The sequence below is a fragment of the Typopeltis vanoorti genome, chromosome 2 (genome assembly GCF_054136105.1).
Source record: "Typopeltis vanoorti isolate ZY-2024b chromosome 2, IOZ_Tvanoo_1.0, whole genome shotgun sequence".
In the NCBI taxonomy this organism is placed as follows: Eukaryota; Metazoa; Arthropoda; class Arachnida; order Uropygi; family Thelyphonidae; genus Typopeltis; species Typopeltis vanoorti.
Window position 1 is genome coordinate 24,701,956 of NC_143550.1, and position 17,120 is coordinate 24,719,075.

The 17,120-nt window shown below is 37.3% G+C and overlaps 1 protein-coding gene across 1 annotated transcript in view; it reads left to right on the forward strand.

Annotated features, from left to right (window-relative positions):
* The window catches only part of LOC150108884 (uncharacterized), a 55,293-nt gene that overhangs the window by 17,990 nt on the left and 20,183 nt on the right, over positions 1 to 17,120 (forward strand). The window contains exon 2 of the mRNA XM_090414445.1: positions 6,104 to 6,340. Within this exon, the coding sequence (XP_090270571.1) occupies positions 6,104 to 6,340 (237 nt within the window). The remainder of the gene's footprint in view (positions 1 to 6,103; positions 6,341 to 17,120) is intronic.

Below are 17,120 nucleotides of genomic sequence, written 5' to 3' on the forward strand. Positions count from 1 at the left end.
TTGATTAATAATTAATTAAACATCAATTAAACCATCATTAAAAATGACAAATTCCAGAACTTCTCGCGGAACACCGGTTAAGAACCACTTGGTTAGATAGACGCATTAGTGACGTCACACTTACCACTTGGACATGATCACGTGAAAATAAAGAAATGCGTGAGCTTTTCTTGCAGAAACTTTCCTTTATTTATAAACATTAGAGAAAGAGCATAAAGATTTTTTTCCTCTTTTAATTGAACAGGATTGTTCAGCTATGATAGTTTTCATAAATTCATTCAAAGAATAAATAAAAGAATAAAATTTGTGTTAAATTTTTATTTTGTCGACTTATTGCCACGCGACATGTTCATTGTGATGTGCTACAACTGAAATTACAATAAATCAATTTTACATATAATAAATTTTTAATTTAATTTCAAGTTAAAAATAAAACTGCTTCAATTTTATTATTGAAAATATAATCATTAAATGTATTATTTATATATTTTTGTATATTTTAGAAAATCGTTTAAATTTTCATGATTTTTAAAGGGACACCTATTTTTTTTTGCAAAATGCTCCTGATAAGAAAGAGAAAAAGAAGGAACTTTTCAGCGTACGAGATGGTAATCCTTTTTCATTATAACTAGAACGGGTGCGGACTATTAAACGGTTCTGCTAACCCCAGATGATAAATCCAAAGTTAGGGAGATATATATATATATATACTAAATTTGCATGCAACGATTAAAGTATTTAGCAATGTACCGAAAAATTGATTTCTTAATTTCTTACTTGAATCTAGTAAGATAAACTATCATACATTACTTATCAGTATGTGTGTATGATTAGTTTCATTTACATTCAATCTTGACAGTGTTTTTGCTTAAGATGAATTGGCTTCTTTGGATTTCTCTAAAATTATACTGGATTTAATATCCCCTTGATTTATATAACAAAACATATATTTTTATTTTAAAAATGAAATAACTGTTATTATATTAAAAAAGTGAAGTAAACTATATTAAAAACGAATCTTAAAACCCGAAATAATATTTCTCAATTACTTTATAAAACGTCATCAATTATTTTCTTTAAAAATAAACAGTCAATTCCTGTAAGGATAGCATTAGAACTTGATCCACCTTTGCTACGTTGCCTTACTAACGGAGGGTTCTGTTCTCGTTGCTAAGATAAAGAATATTTTCTGAAATGATTAAAAAATAACCGATTTAGCCTGTCTCGTGCGAAATTATACAAACTTTTGTCTCGAGAGCTCTTAAGTTTCCAAATTCAGTATTTAATTAAAATAGCCTAAGAGCGTCATCACCTCCATTGCAGTTTTAATTATTTCTTTGGTGCAGTTAATTTTACAAGTACAATGGATGCCATTTATTCATAATGTTGAAACGTGTTTATAATTACAATGTATGCGTATTTTTTGAATATATATATATTTTACCAAATTATCGACTATAAATACAGTTATTCCTTTTTATATATCGTGTAGTAATCAACGAAACGAGAAATTTCTGTGAAATCTTCAATTGTCTGTTTCCTCTTCGTCATATCCTTTTACTGTAACATGCAGGAACTATGCCATGCCAACTGAAGTAAATAAATAATTGGTACGTACATAATTAAATTATGTTTGTTAATCGGAGCATTTTATTAATTAAGAAATAAGTGTCTAGTTTTTTTTAATTATAATTTTTTAAAATTGTAAAATTTTTCATTCTGCATCCAAATCCCATCCATTAAATAAATAAATAAAATGTTACATCTGAATGATCTAGATTCAGTACTTCATCAGCAAATTTCTTTACGCATGTCGACCCACCCACAATGCGACAAGCTCTTTCAAAAAATCTCCGTTTATTCGGACGAATTTAAGTTGTGGAAGTATTTCCGCTAGTACGTCTTGACACACTCAAGTTTTAATTAGTTATTCACATTTGACGTCGACGAACGTCGTATGGTCACTCCCGTACTTTTTTTTTTTTTTTTTGAAGTGAAGTCTTCTGCTAGAAGAAGTGGGAGGATGCAGATGCGCTTTCCACACGGAGTTAGTAGGACAAGCACAGACATCCACGGGAGCCTGGCGGGATTCGAACTCGCAGCGTTTTGGTTGGAGAGTAGATAGGCTAACCGCTCGGTGTTTGCTAACACTAAAATAATGTTGCCCAAGACGCAGTTTGATAAGTTTAACTGAGCATAGAGGGCGCTCTTGTTATCTGTTTGAAATTCTGGGTGTGTTGCTTGTGTCCACTTTCAAACCACCATCATTATTTAAGTTGTCTGATAACATTCATACGTTCTTTTAATGTCGGGAGGCAGAGGTTCAACAATTTGGTATGAACTTGTGAAGTTTCTGTCGCATTCCTTCCTTATCTATACTAACCTTCATGGGCATCCGCAGAGGGGGGGGGGGGGGAAACGGGGCACTTCCTCCCGGAATCTACTTGTGAAAAAAAAATTAAATAAAAATTTATTGATGTAATTATTAGTCTCCAAGCTTTGTCCCCCCCCCCCTGGAAAATTTTCTGCGGACGCCCATGCTAACCTTCCATTATGTTTATTCATGTCATAACTCACTCATTCACATATCGCTAACAATGCTGTTTGGAAAGCAAATCCTGCAGTTTTTGTTGTTTTATAACTGAATACGAATGAGTTGTCGGTTTAGTCTTATGATATCAAATGAGGCATCATGTGCCTTAATTTCTTGGCAACAAAATCCTACAGTGGATTCAAAGTTCAGCCTCCAGACGTTGGTGTATTTCTTAAGTTGAAAGAGCCACTCCGTATGACTTCGCTAGCATTGACGAGGGTTCTACGGAAGTGTGAAGTTGATCCGACTTATTAAACATATAAATAAATAAAAAGGTTTACTGACAGCAAAATAAGGCTTTGGACATCAGTGGTGTAGGAAGAACGGAAATTATACTGATGGCCTGTCGATTCCATGAGATTCCGGAAACACTAAGAAGACTGTACAGCGTCTTCTTACTCTTCGGACATGAATTCCTGAAAGTTTGGTCAGTTTCTGTCGGCAACATCTCGTTCCATCACATCTCAAAGATGCTCGATCGGAGTGGAAGACAGTGACTTAAGAAAGGGTGGATGGGAAGGCATCGATTTTAGTAAAGTTTCTATCGTGCACCTGTAAACGCCATGTCGCAAATTTTAAGCGTTGTCGATACCCGGGTATTGAGTGGGAGTGGAGATCTTTCGCTATGAGTCTCGACTCCATTGAAGTCTAATATAATAATAAAAGTAACGTTTTCTGTTAAACACTCCACCCTCTGTATGACCCAGGTTCTGCCACACTTAAGCAGTTAGCATGGCAACAGTCTCTGAGATACTTCTCACTGGTCTATCTGGCTTCCCCCATATCATCATTCTTCAATGTCGCCGATGCCACGACTTTACCAATTATATGACACACACTTTAATGTTAATAATGTCTCTGGGAGACAATATACTCTATATATATAGCTTGGGTGTCAGACACACGACAAACAACCAGGCTATATATATAGCCTGGTTGTTTGTCGTGTGTTAGGATCCAGTTTGAACATGAGAATGTCTTTTAATATTTTAGCCACTAAGTGTATCTTTATTAACAGCTTAAGATCTCCTTTTAATTAAACGTAAGGGATCACAATATTTGTTATGAGTGTTGGACGGACACACTGAGGATGGTTAAAACACACAAAAATACCTCTGCGTGACTGCACAACGTAAGCATACGCCTTCACTATATTAGTTATATTTCATCTAGCTAATGTCGAGTGAATCAATCTTTTTTTTTTTTTTTTTGAAGTAACAACACATTCTTCCCATGAAGATATATCTTTAAGTAAGAAAGTGCAGGTCTTAATGTCTCTCTCTGTATCCAAGAAAGAAAGGTATTAACACCGATATTAGTTCTTCTGCACAAAGGCTAAGGAGAAGCACGATGCCTTGACATCTCTCTCTGTATATAACATTTTCGTGCTGTTCAGAGAGCTTAAAGAGCTAGGTTCATAAGCGCGGAAGAAGCAAACTCATATCTGCCAGCCAGCCGCGAAGCCATATACATATTCGAAAGCCTCAAGTAAGATGTTACACGAAGCTCTTCTTGCCAGCATAAAACCGCAACTTGGCATAAATTGCATTATCTCCCTTAGAATTTCAACAAAGGGATTATCCGGGGGAAAATGACTACGTGCATGAAACTGTAGGTCACTTCGGAGATACTGAAATGTAAACGGACAGATCGAAGTACCCATAAACGATGGTCGACGGCAGCTTCTAGCTCTCTAAGACATTGAGAAGGATAGGAGACAATTGCCTTCAGGATTATAATGACACACTTCATTGAGCGGAACGATATTAACCTTCGCATGAAAGGTCGCCAATTAAAAAATATTATAATCTGTCTTGGACTTCCGATTCAGTTGATTACGGAAGCGTATTGCAACGATTTATAGTATAAACGAAGGTAGTTTATTGCGGTCGTTGGTCTCTCAATTAGAGGTTGAAAAATGAACTAATCCGAATAGGGAATAAGACGGAATTAACCTTATAATGGCTCATGCGCAGTGGAGAGCCGACGTGTCCTTCGGCAGGAAACACCTGGATTCGAATCCTGTCTAAAATAGAAACATCACTTTCAAAGTGAAGGGGTAGTTAACTGATTTCATACGAAGGTCGGAGTTTTTCCTTCTGCGAAAGAGGCAAACTTTCCAGAACAACAAACGCATTTTTGGTCTCAGCCTTTATTGCTTTGGCCGTAATGCCAAAAACAAGCCAACTCAACTGGTTCTTCCGCAAAAGACAAAACTTGTTAGAAGATGACACAGTTGGGTGGCGTGTTGTGTATGTGAATGATTGTCATGGTTGCTACTTCGTAGTTTTTTGGGGGAGGAGGAGGGGAGTACACTATCTGATTGTCACAACGTACTTATACCAGTCTAGGTGATATGAAAAGCTAGAAGGAGATTGGAATCTTGTTTCAATTATTCCAATCTGTGGTTTTCTTCGACTCGTTTTAATTCAAACCAGATTGAATTAGTATTTTGTTTCTTACGTATTTTCAGATCCAAGATAACTATAGAATATTACGTATGCCACAGTAAATAACTTTTTTTATTATGTAAATATTTCGTCTTTTTAGACATCATCGGTACAATTATCGAACAGCAATAGGAATTGAATTCAAAACAATAGCGGGCATGGTTAAATTGGGACCCCTCTACGTATATAGTCGCGTGTTCATGGATAAAAACTAATGGGATGAAATTAAAATATAAGGGATAAATGATTTAATACAATTGAGGATAACAACTTCCCAAATGTCACATTTGGAATAGTGAGATAGTCATCCCGATAAAGATTAGGTCTATAAAGTAAGGCTTCAGCACTTTCTTTATATAAAAGTTCATGTTTATATATAGATCTATGTAGCAGCTTAGCGTTATTCCATTGGATCCTGTGGTTAACGTTTTTGTGATTTGTGAGGTTTGATAAGACGGATGTGGTCTTGATGTTCAGAGATACGTTTATTGATTGTTTGTCCATAGTGTGGATACTCCACAGGTGTCATGATAAGAAGATCCAAGATAGATTTAAACTTATTAGCGCCTCTGTTTTGTGAAAACGAAGAAAAAGATTGGATCAGTGTTAAAGTATGTAGAGAGAGAGAGAGAGAGAGAGAGAGAGAGAGAGAGTGGAAGAAGAAGACAGGTTGTGTTCACTGTGAAAGAGAGAATTAAACTATTTAAGAGTCATTACCGTACCCTGAAGGAAGTTTAATGTTTGCTTTGTATATTTTGCCTTGCTAAGGACATGCAGAGATACGACAAAGAATTTCCTTGAACTTGATTGCAGGCTACCTGTTCTCTGACATCTTCACTACTGACCTTGAGATTCCTGTTCGATTTGCAAGACCCAACCACCAATACCTTCCTCATTCCCCTAATTACACACACACACACACACACACACACACAGAGAGAGAGAGAGAGAGAGAGACATAAGTACTGCTAGTGACAACCTCTACCTGACAGCGATGAAGGACACGCCTACAGCAGCCCTTTCCCACGGCCAACGAAACTGGTTGTCTTCTTCGGCATAGGTGGCGCTGTACGGTTCGTACGGCAACAGGACCTGTGTAGCACGGGAGGACGACGGACACTGTGTCAGCTGTCCCGGAATCTGTGGGTTAGTAGTCGGCAGCTGTTGGCGACAGTCTGGATCGGCTGGGACAGGGAGGAGTAGGCAGGAAGTGGGAGGAGTGGCCTACGATTCGCAAGGACGCTGTGTTTGTTCGGACTTAAAAGGTCATAACAACGAAAGTGACAGAAGAGAGAAGGTAAGTTCGTAATCATGGAGTTGATTATCATCTAAGTGTTTAATTTTTATTTCTTTCGTTGATTCTTTGGTCATTTATGTTCTTTCTCTTCCCCTCTGCAGATCTTCAACTCATCTTCTTTTAACAGATTTCATCTAGTAACATACGGAGTCAGTTGATGTCCGTATATTATTGGGTGGCCACAATCTGTACGTGGGCATCAACGGATTATTTGTTTTTAATATTGTCGAACTCTTGAGGTTTGAAGACTCATCTGCCAAATTGTTTCCCTTGTAACAGCTGTCCAAGCTACTTCCTTTTTTCTTGATGCCTGTACCGGAAGTTGCATCTGACAGGTGCTTCAGTCTAAATTAGACCAGTTTTAATAAAAAAAAAAGTGCATGAAAATAGAACACCGTTTATCATTCTTGAAGGATCCATTTCAAAACATCTGCGCAATAAAAGGTGTAAGTCAACACTATGACTTAGATTTTTATCCAACATGTAAATTATACGATGTGGTTCATCGTATAGTAGACATTGTAGATAAGCAGGTAGAGATGCACTTTGATGGGGACACACAGAATACGCCTCGTCTTATAACCATAGAAAAGATTTGGATAATCAACGAAATTAAAGTGACAAATGGAGTATTTGACAAAGGTAATTCTTAAGTTTGGCGTGAGAATTAGGTAAGAAGACCTTTCGCACAAGTTGAAGGGTGGGTTACCCAATTTCTTCCTAGGATTATGAAAAAAATTCACACGAATTAAAGGTGTGCCGACTCATATCAGTACAAGAAGCCAACTAACTCCGCACCTTAACCTCGTTTATCTACAACGACAACCACAAAATCAACATTTCGGGGTTGTTGAAGGGACACACCCACTTACAACTGGAATGCGTCTTGTGGATTGTTTAAGAGAGAGAATTTTTCACCCAAGATCGAGACTCTTGAATGACTTCGCTAGTATCTGTCTTAACATCGTGGAATTCAGTGATTCATTACTGGTAGAAATTTCGAAGTAAGTTTATGTCGTGAGACTGAATAAAGCTTCTCTGATATCGAGGGTACACGTATTTGCACAGGTATTAATTTATTAATACGTACACCAAAGATTTCTGGAGCGCATGTTGATGGGTTGTTTTCTTTGCACGTTACATTGAAAATGAGTACAAGAGTCGTGTGCAAAGTGACCATTCATGAATTCGAAGTGTGTACCCTCACTTTTCCTCTGTTAGCAGGACAAGGTCACAAGTCTTTTCAACAATCTGCTAAGCGCGAAGGAGAAAGTGGAAAACCTTGAAACCAAATACTCGTCTAAAAGCACTTAGGCGTGTTTTTAGTGGCATTGCGAGATATTTTCTGTCTTCAAGGAAGGATTTTTTTTTCCTCATCATTTTCGTAACAGGCGAGATTAGAGAGAGAACGAAAAACTCTCCTTTGACAAGTGCTGAAAATTTGCATATTACAAGAATCCTGGTTTGGATTCTAAAGATAGAAATATCCGGAAGTCCACGAAATGTGATGAACATCAGCCAAGTCGTTGATGTTCACAAGCCTGTTGCTTTGAAAATTTCAAAGTTTGAATGGCAGCAATGTTATTCACAAAGTTCAAAGTTCTCATCCGACTGAAGACCCTTTCTGACGTTTTCGCACCACTTATTTATTGTGGGATGCTGCAGCCAATAAATTTATTTGTGACTGAAGTGACCAAAGACTTTACTCTGCAGTATATAGTGGACGTATGTCGACAAATGTCACGTGATGTAGCAAAAAATTGCACATCTTGTTTGTTTGTTTGCTTGTCAGGCATGAGAGAGAGAGATGACGCGTTTCGAATGTCGTCACAGCCAACGCATTCATCTGTGACAAAAATTATGAAAAAAAAAACACATTAAGAATCCCTGTTTCATTTTTATATTATGAAATGTTTATAACACTAAAATATGTAAAATTAAAAATGTTGACGAAAACTTTTTGATTTACCCTCATAAGGCCTATATACATTTCGTCGGGCCAAAGACATGAAAAGGACTGATTCCAAACATGCTACTGGTGGTTTAGAATCTCCACAACGAAGGCATTGCACTAAGTCGAAACCATTTCCAAATGATGCTTGCTCCTTTAAGTTTCCCCCCGTTTTATCGGTTCATGCTGTGCATCTCACGAAATGCACAGAAAATAAACTGAAAGACAAAGAGGGAAGAAATCTTCACACAGTACAGCCTAAAAATTAATTATAAGAAAACAAAATTATTAATTACAAGTAAAGCAAATACAATGAAAATAAACCTAGAAATAAATAATAATAACTTACTACAACAGGTATCCTCTTTTAAATATCTTGGAAGATATTTAAAATCTGCTTTAATATCTGATTGGTTTCTTCCATCACAGAAGATGGAAGAAACCAATCAGATATTAAAGCACGGATAATCCTAGCCAAAAAAGCATTCTATAACAGAAGAAACATTTTTACCAGTAAAGGACTTAGCATCCAGCTCAAAAAAAGGCTAGTGAAAATATACATATGGAGCATTGCATTATATGGTTGTGAGGCCTGGACTCTAACAAAACAAAACATGAAAAAGTTGGAGACATTTGTATTTTGGTGCTGGAGAAAAATGATCAAAATTAGTTGGACAGAAAAGAAAAGTAATGAAGTTCTGAATATAGTTCATGAAGAGCGGTCATTAATGAAGCACATCAATATGAGAAGAAAACGCCTAATTGGACACCATTTGAGGCATGGGGGGGACTGATTACAGAAATAATGGAGGGGACTGTAGAAGGAAAGAGGCCACGAATTTCATATATAAATAACGTAATGATGCTAACTGGCGCTAAGAGTTATGAAGAGATAAAAAGGAAGTCACAAGACAGGATGTTGTGATGTGCTGCTATATTTACCAATCTTCGGATTGATGCACCAAAGAAGAAGATAAGAAGAGCTGTGCATCTCAACAGGATGACCATGTTTCCAAGTTGTGTCCATACAATGCTCACGCGATGGAACTTCGTGGTTGTATAGAAGAAAATAAGGCCATCATAACCAACCTTTCCGTCCTTTACATAATAAAGGAAAAACACATTTAAAAAAGTTGGGGTCGTAAAGTTGAAAAGAAGCCTTTAATTATACAGAAATTTTCCTCATATTTCAACACTCCTTCCCCTCAGGTTACTTAAACCAAGGTCACCATATTAGATCGACCTTGGATAACCCAACGGTCGGGGGGTAACTAATGCTTAAATCAGCGTTCCACACTTTCAAGGGATATTGTAGGGGTGGGTCACGATATTATGCGCAGATCGTTTATTGGTTTAATATTACAGCAAGATAAAAACGACACCTACCCTTTATCTTGTTCGAGGGACCACCTGGAACTGTTGTTAATCTCATGGATGCAAAGTTCGCCCGAAGGATGAATCTAATTATATGAAAAGTAATCGTAACGATCTGTTTTATTTAGTTTTATATCAACCTTACTTGTGGACGGAATGAGTCCTTTGTAGTTTTTTTTGTCCCTTCCTCCCACTATACCAGTTCAACTGCCAACCTTTCTACGTTCAACTTGTGTGAATACTCAAGTCTTCTCTCAGCAGTAGCACTCTGTCGTCAAACTGCATTCACGACAGCTTCATGCTTGCTTAACTGCAGTGCATTAACTCAGCTCGCTAGTATGAGTTAATGGATAATAAAACAACATTATAAGCACTTGTAGAAGAGGCAAAACAAACAATGCATCACTTTGATTGTGTGAAGACATTCTTAATGATCCAAGTCCAGTCGTTGGAGACCAAAACGATCACAATTAAGCTTGTTGAGTGACAGCATCACTTTCTCACCAGCAGATTAACTCGGATAATCTGATGGTGGGAATGAGATTAGCAGGACTAAATACCAACTGTCAAAAAAAAAAGAAAAAAAAAGAGGCGTTAGTTTGAACTTAGATTTAAAATTTCCGATATTTGATATTATTCGAGTGAATTACCTTATTTGGATTACCACTTAATCCTCACATTTGCCTTCACCTACTAACACACTGCGTGTGGGGGGAAGGGGGGATCCATTTGTACAATTGCTCATCGCCCAGTTGAATGTTTCCGTAATCGGATAGAGAAACGATTGTACTTGCTTTTTTTTTTATATTTTTTTATTTATTTATTTTTTTTAACCCTTTGCATTAAACACACAGTCCCACTTACCGTATTTAGAAGATTAAGATCTTTCAACTTAGTTGGAGGTCCTTGAATGTGGGTGTAGTCATTTCACTTTCATACGAAGGCAAACAACAGATGGCCATGGCGAAAAGCCAAACTTACTCTCTCTCCAACAAGTAAATAAATTTCTAGGTGTTTCTAGAAATTGCGAAACGGTACTCCAAAACTATTTATTGGCAGCAAATAGACTCTCCTCCCATCCTGTAAAAGGTTCCCTCCATTTCCTGTCGGTATGAACTAAAGTTTTTCCTTTCTGATCACGTTTTAGAAGAGCTCACAGCCATAACTTTCATATATGAGAGGCTTAATGAAGTTAAACACATTCCCTCCACAGAGAAATGTACGCCTAATCAAAAAATTAAATATTTTGTGCTCTCTTTCTACTGTCCACGCATAGGAAAAAGCGTTGTATCTAAAACACTTTCTTCTGAGAGCTTTTATCTTTTTTAAGTCATTTTGCTAAGTGTTTACTGGAGCGAAAGTAGAAGCAAATTAGACTATAAAAAATATTTTAATGGGTGAGTTCGTAGGTAACAAGTAGTAATTCAACTCAACATGACTGTTGTAATATCTGTGAAATCTCTCCATAATCTGTAAAGTCTCTCTGAATCTACATTGGCTACTTTCTTTATTATAGTCTACACGCAGTCACAATAAATGTAGCATCGCTAAACTGCGAGAAGTAATATCTTATTGCTCTAAAGATACATGACAATCTTTGCAAGTTGAAATTATGTTACTAAGGGTGATTGCAATGGTTGGTTAGTCTAGACCAGTGTTTCTCAAAGTGGGGCGTACGCCCCACAAGGGGCAACTTGAATATTTTGGGGGGCAATTAGAAAATGTACATGTACATATTTATATTATATTTTTTCAGAACTTGGCTAACTATTATGCTAGGGGAACGTTGAGAAACACTGCTCTGGACACTGTTAGCACTCTTGGAAAAAATAAATCATAAAATTATTATTAAATGGTAACAGGATTGGGTATAAAGCAAATGGAGGTATAATTCTAATGTCTGATTGTTATCACAAAACAGAATCGGTGTCCACTGACTCTGTTTTGTTTTTATTTTATTTTCTTTGTTTCACATTAATATATTTTGCATCTCCATATTAGAACATTTTCTTAAATGCAAAAACAACAGCATGCTAATCTGTTACTCTCTTTTCCATCTTTTTTTCTTTGTAGAAAGCAAATTTGTATAGGAAAATAGGTGGAGTTTGGGTAACCCAGTTAAAACTTTTTTTTTTATCGAAAGAAATTCCTGTCTGGTCATTCCAATAATGGCATTGATGACTGCAGCAAGCCAAAGCAATCTAAAAACGAAAGCATTAATTTATAACAACAAAATGACCGTTAGGGCATGCAATATAAGATGCCTTTATAGAAAGGTGTAACGTTTCATTCCCGAATTCCAGGAACAATAAATCTGTGTTTAGTGTGGGACGGTCTTTGTCCGCTTCCCCTTAACCAGTCTACTGCTCCCCGCCTTGTTGTCTGCATATTTCCACATGCAGGTCAGGGATCTAATCTATTGCTAGTTGCGCAGAAAGACTTATCAGACTGACACCTGTCCATGTTGATTGAACGACTCCACCCACAAGGTTCAATGCATAGGGGGAGTTAGTTTCACATTTCCTCTTTGATTCCGGGAAAAGAAGAAAACTGGATCTCATAGAGATACTTAACGTGCAGTGCACGACAGCTCGATTCTGAATACTTTCACGGTGATTGCTACAAGGGATCTAGATCCCTTACGTCTATTTCACTACGCTTCTGGCGTTATCTGTGATATGCGAACTGTATATGGGAAAAAAAAAAAAAAAAGGCGAAGTAGCAAATGCCACAAAGCAAATGCCACAAAGAGGTCTTTTGTATTTGATTTTTTCTTCCCACTCACCTCTCCCCTGCCAATCATCATCTTTCACGTACTTTAGTTGAGAGATTAGGGCCAGATTGAGCCCTACATGGAATTTATTCAAAAAGTATCGGATTAGGACTATATTTCGATGCTTCCTTTTATTATGGTAGCATAGAACATGTCTGTACAAGTTTTGCGCTATCCAGCAGTATGTGGTCAACTGTGCGTGAAACAGTTGGGCCCTAGACTGCTCTATGGGGTCAGTTTACTACGATAAGGCAGAAAGTTAAACTTGTTTTGTATCTTAGGGATTAGCGATCTCTGCAAATTGTGTCAAATTTTGTTTTAAACTTGGCAGAATAGCTGATGAAGCGATTTGTTGAAAATAGCATACGGAGATGCTGCTACGAGTTGTCCAAACCACTCAGACTAATGTACGATTTCAGGAGTAAGATGGTTGGAGTTCCCACTCTCTTGTGAATTTAGTTGCTTTCATTTTTCAGATAAATTCCTAAGAGGTATTAGAAATTAGTTCTCTGTGAGCTAAAATATAAATTTCTTTTGCTAGCCGAGTTTGATTTGGATACATCATTATTATTATTTTTTATGACGTCATTTGACGATGGCCGGAAGTGATCCCTGTTCTAGATGAGCATCAAGGTGTTGTGAAATGGCGTAAAAATGCGGTGTAGAAAGAAGTGCACACTTTAGTTCAATATGATTAATTGTTTAGGAGAAAGCAAAACACGATAAAATATTCAATCTCTTGTGGAAGGTCAAAACACACAAATGTATTTGTGTGAAACGCAGGATCCACTTGGGTCATGGCTTAGGTTGTCTTGTCGTAATACTCAATTGAACTAAAGACATTCATCGAAATTCGAAGTAGACGCAGACATCCCGAAAACAGATTTTCGATAAATGTTTGGAAGCCTCAGAAACGATGCCCAAAACGTGTTACCTTGGAAATGGGCTTAATTTGAAGAATAAATCCTAACAAAGCACATCTGATTGTTCGTATGCATTAAGGTATGGCAACGTGTGCGTCCTACGTTTAGTTCACTGAATGATCAAGTTCGCCACGCTGCCACCGTTTCGGTGACCCAAGCCTGTTTCTCATCCCTCTCTTCGCTTCACGAACAATATTGTTTATCAGACAGTGGGACGAGCAGAACGTTATTTGTGAGTTCCCGTGAGCACCGATGTGTGCAACTGGGTATACGATTCCAAATGTGTAATTTGTACGAACTTAGTGAGTGCTTGAATTGGGTCGGAGCCTCCTTACGGAAACTAAGGGAAATGTGGGCGGAGGGAAAAAGGCATTCCCTTCTGACAGTGCAATTACCTACCTGGCTAGTTGTGCTCCTTTGATGTCCAGCTTAGAAGCCAACAAATACCAATTAGGACCTTCTCTTTGCATGGGCTGACTGGGATAGATTCTAGAGCTTCGCCGTTTAGAATGACTCTTGAAAATGTTCGGTGCGAAATTATACTTTCGTAATTAGCAGAAGAGCTTATCATCAGCAGTGTTTCCAGATCAGAACATTCATAAATGCAGTATTTTTTTTTCTTTTTTTCAAACCTCCGAATGGTACCACATTTTTAAGCGATCAAGTAATACAAAATTATACCTCCTGTAATAATATAAATTTCATTTGTAGGAAGATGGACATTAACTAGCTTGATTATACATGTTCTCTGGAAAAAAAAAAGTATGTGATCTTAACAGCAGTTGTACCTTACAGTTTTGTCATATTAATTTATTGTTTGCAAAAACAGTGTACCTGTCTGTTTTTTAAATCATGACATATTTATTTCAATGGGTGCATGTATTTCCTAATAGTATCTGTATACTTCAGTATATTTATTTTCATTGAAATAAGATCATTATTAAAGTTTAATTAAAGCAAACAGGAAGTATTAATTAATGGTAATTAAATTGATGTCCGAAGAATTTTAATCACTATAGCCAAATGTGGATATAAATTTATTTAGTTATAAATTTCGTACAAAATAATTTGCAATGCGTTTTTTGCAAAAGTTACGAATTTCCTAAGGACGTAGTTGAGAAATTAATGTACAGAAAACTTTGCTGAGAGATATTTCAGTAAGGGATATGTCCACCCCGAACATCGCAGTTCGGGGTGGACATATTTCACACCATCGTACCATGCTTTGCACCGTGTAATTCAGGAGTTCTTGAGGCAAACTGGCCCACTCCTCCTTCAGAGCAAGGATAAGGCCTTGTTTGTTTTTGGAGGGGGATTTCGAGCAGCAATGCGTCTCCCTATTGCTCCCGCTATGGGGTTGAAATCTGGGGAGTGTGCTCGCCACTTGATTCGATTAATATCCTCGGTCTCCACTGTTCGTGTGCGATATGGTGTGATATTGTCATCCATAAAAATGAATTCTTCGACTACAGCACTATGGAACAATCGAACATGACGTTGAAGAACTTCGTTGCAATATTGTTCACCAGTCATAATCCCTTTTTTTTCCACATTTTTTTTCCACAGCTCGGTGCGTCCATTAAGCATAATGCCTCCCCACACCATGACCCCAACACCGCCGTATCTGTCCCTTTCAAGAACATTCTCCAAATGGTAGGCAGTACCAATTTCACGCCAGATCAAGTGTCGCGTCTAGAATCGGAGGAAAAACTAAAACTCCTCTTATCTATAAGAGTACATTAGCCCATTGGTGTCTTGTCTACTTTTTTATGGATGCAACACCACTGAAAACGTGCTCTTCGATGAGCCGTAGATAAAGGGATGCAGATTACAGCCTCCTGGCGTATAGGCCTACTTCTCGCAGACGTCATGTTAAAATTTGTCGGATATTCCCGTACCTGTGCTTGAATGGAGTCGACTTGCAAGATGACCTGCCGTGGTGCGTCAATTAAGTTTTGCTGTTAGATCCAAAAATCTGTCTTTATGTTCCGTGGTAGATCGAAGGCGACCTCATAGCAAACGTCTTGAACACATTCCATTGGTTTGAAACGCTGCCCAGAGCCTGAATACAACGCTATGTGAGGTTCTAAACTCTCTGGAAATATCAGTAATTCTATGGGCTAATTGAAGCTTTCGAATAATTCTCCGCGTGAAATCTTCTAGATCTCTTTGAGACATTACGAGACATCGAAGTTTACCACTTTATTCCCTCACGAAAAGAGCTTTTTTCAAATACAATTCGCTAAGTGCAGCCTTTTGCCATTTAAATTGAGTTCTACCATGTGAGCTGTTTTGCGCTCGATTCAAAAATTTGAAAATGTACCCGATTTGTACTCAAATGGTCAGATATACAAACTGCCACAAGCGGATTCGTTTGAATTTGTCGTTGTAATCTTCAGAAAGGGTGTTCGCCTTCAGGTGTTGGACACCACTATATTTATATACCGCTCCATTTTATTAATGGGATAATACATTCTACGTTTAATCTTCTTCTTCTCTCTCACTCTCTCTCTCTCGCTTGAATCAGTTGTCAGTCACTCCAGTATTATGTTTTAATCAAAAGGATAATTTATTTTGTTCTTTGTCTACTTTAACGTGCCACAATTTTATGTGATCCTTCTACTCTTCTCTCTCTTCATAGATTGACAGGATTACAGAAGTTGGCAAGTTTGAAATTTAATTGAAAAAAAAAACAACTACGAGAATGGTAAGAATGAATAGGGGGGACGAAGTGCATTAAGAAACGTGCCAATAGTTTTTTTTTTTTTTTTTTTGAACACGAGAGAGAGAGTGAAATTCAATAGATCTTTCACACTGTGTTTCGTGCAGGTTTAAACCTAGCGAAGATTTAAGCAAGAGGGGGCAAAACTAGGGAACTAGATAGGGGAGGAGATGATGACAGGTTATCTGCAGGAGGCAATTAAAGTCTAGAAACGACTTACACGTAGGGAGAAGTGCATCATCAGAGGAATAATTATAGAATAGAAGAGAGTGGTAGCATGCATCATGTAGATGCTTCTCAGAGAGAAAACGAAGAAAAAAAAAAGCAATTAAGGCATATATCAGGAAGAAGAAATAACCAGTGTGGTGCATGGAATGCTAATCACTGACTATTAAAAAAAATAATAATAATAAAAATACGCTTTGAGGGGGTAAAGTATTAAATAAAATAAAAATAAAAATGGCGATCTTCAGGTCCCAGATTTCCAATGTTGACAACAGCACTTTGTCCTCTTTATCGTCCTGTCATTTATTTAAGTAAGGTAGCAATTTGGAAATTACAATTCGATACATGAATAGACATTTGGGTCTCCTCACAAAGACGGATGAACTGGTATTTTTCTTGAAACGCATCGTCACTATGAAAATCGGGTTTCAACTGCTGTACTGTTGAGCAAGCACGCCGATGATGAAAAGAGATTCGTAACAAATGTTGCAAATTTTAAAGAAATATGTTTATTATTATAGTTTCACGTGTCTAAAAATATTTATTAGGTGATTTTAAATTGTCAGTATTACGAGAACGCATTTGATTTTCCTTAAGGAAACTGTCCTTCCCTGTATGCTGCACTTAAGTGCCGTCAATTCAGTGTCGTAAATCTTTACCATGGAAAGACTGACTGCAGATTTATCAACATGATAATTTTTCCCTGTTATAGTTCCCACAATGGACGTCCTATTTCATAGCAATATTGAAGTCTCGCATCTTGTCTGTCAACACATTTGTCTGCGTAAAAACAGCAGGGAAAACAACGCAGT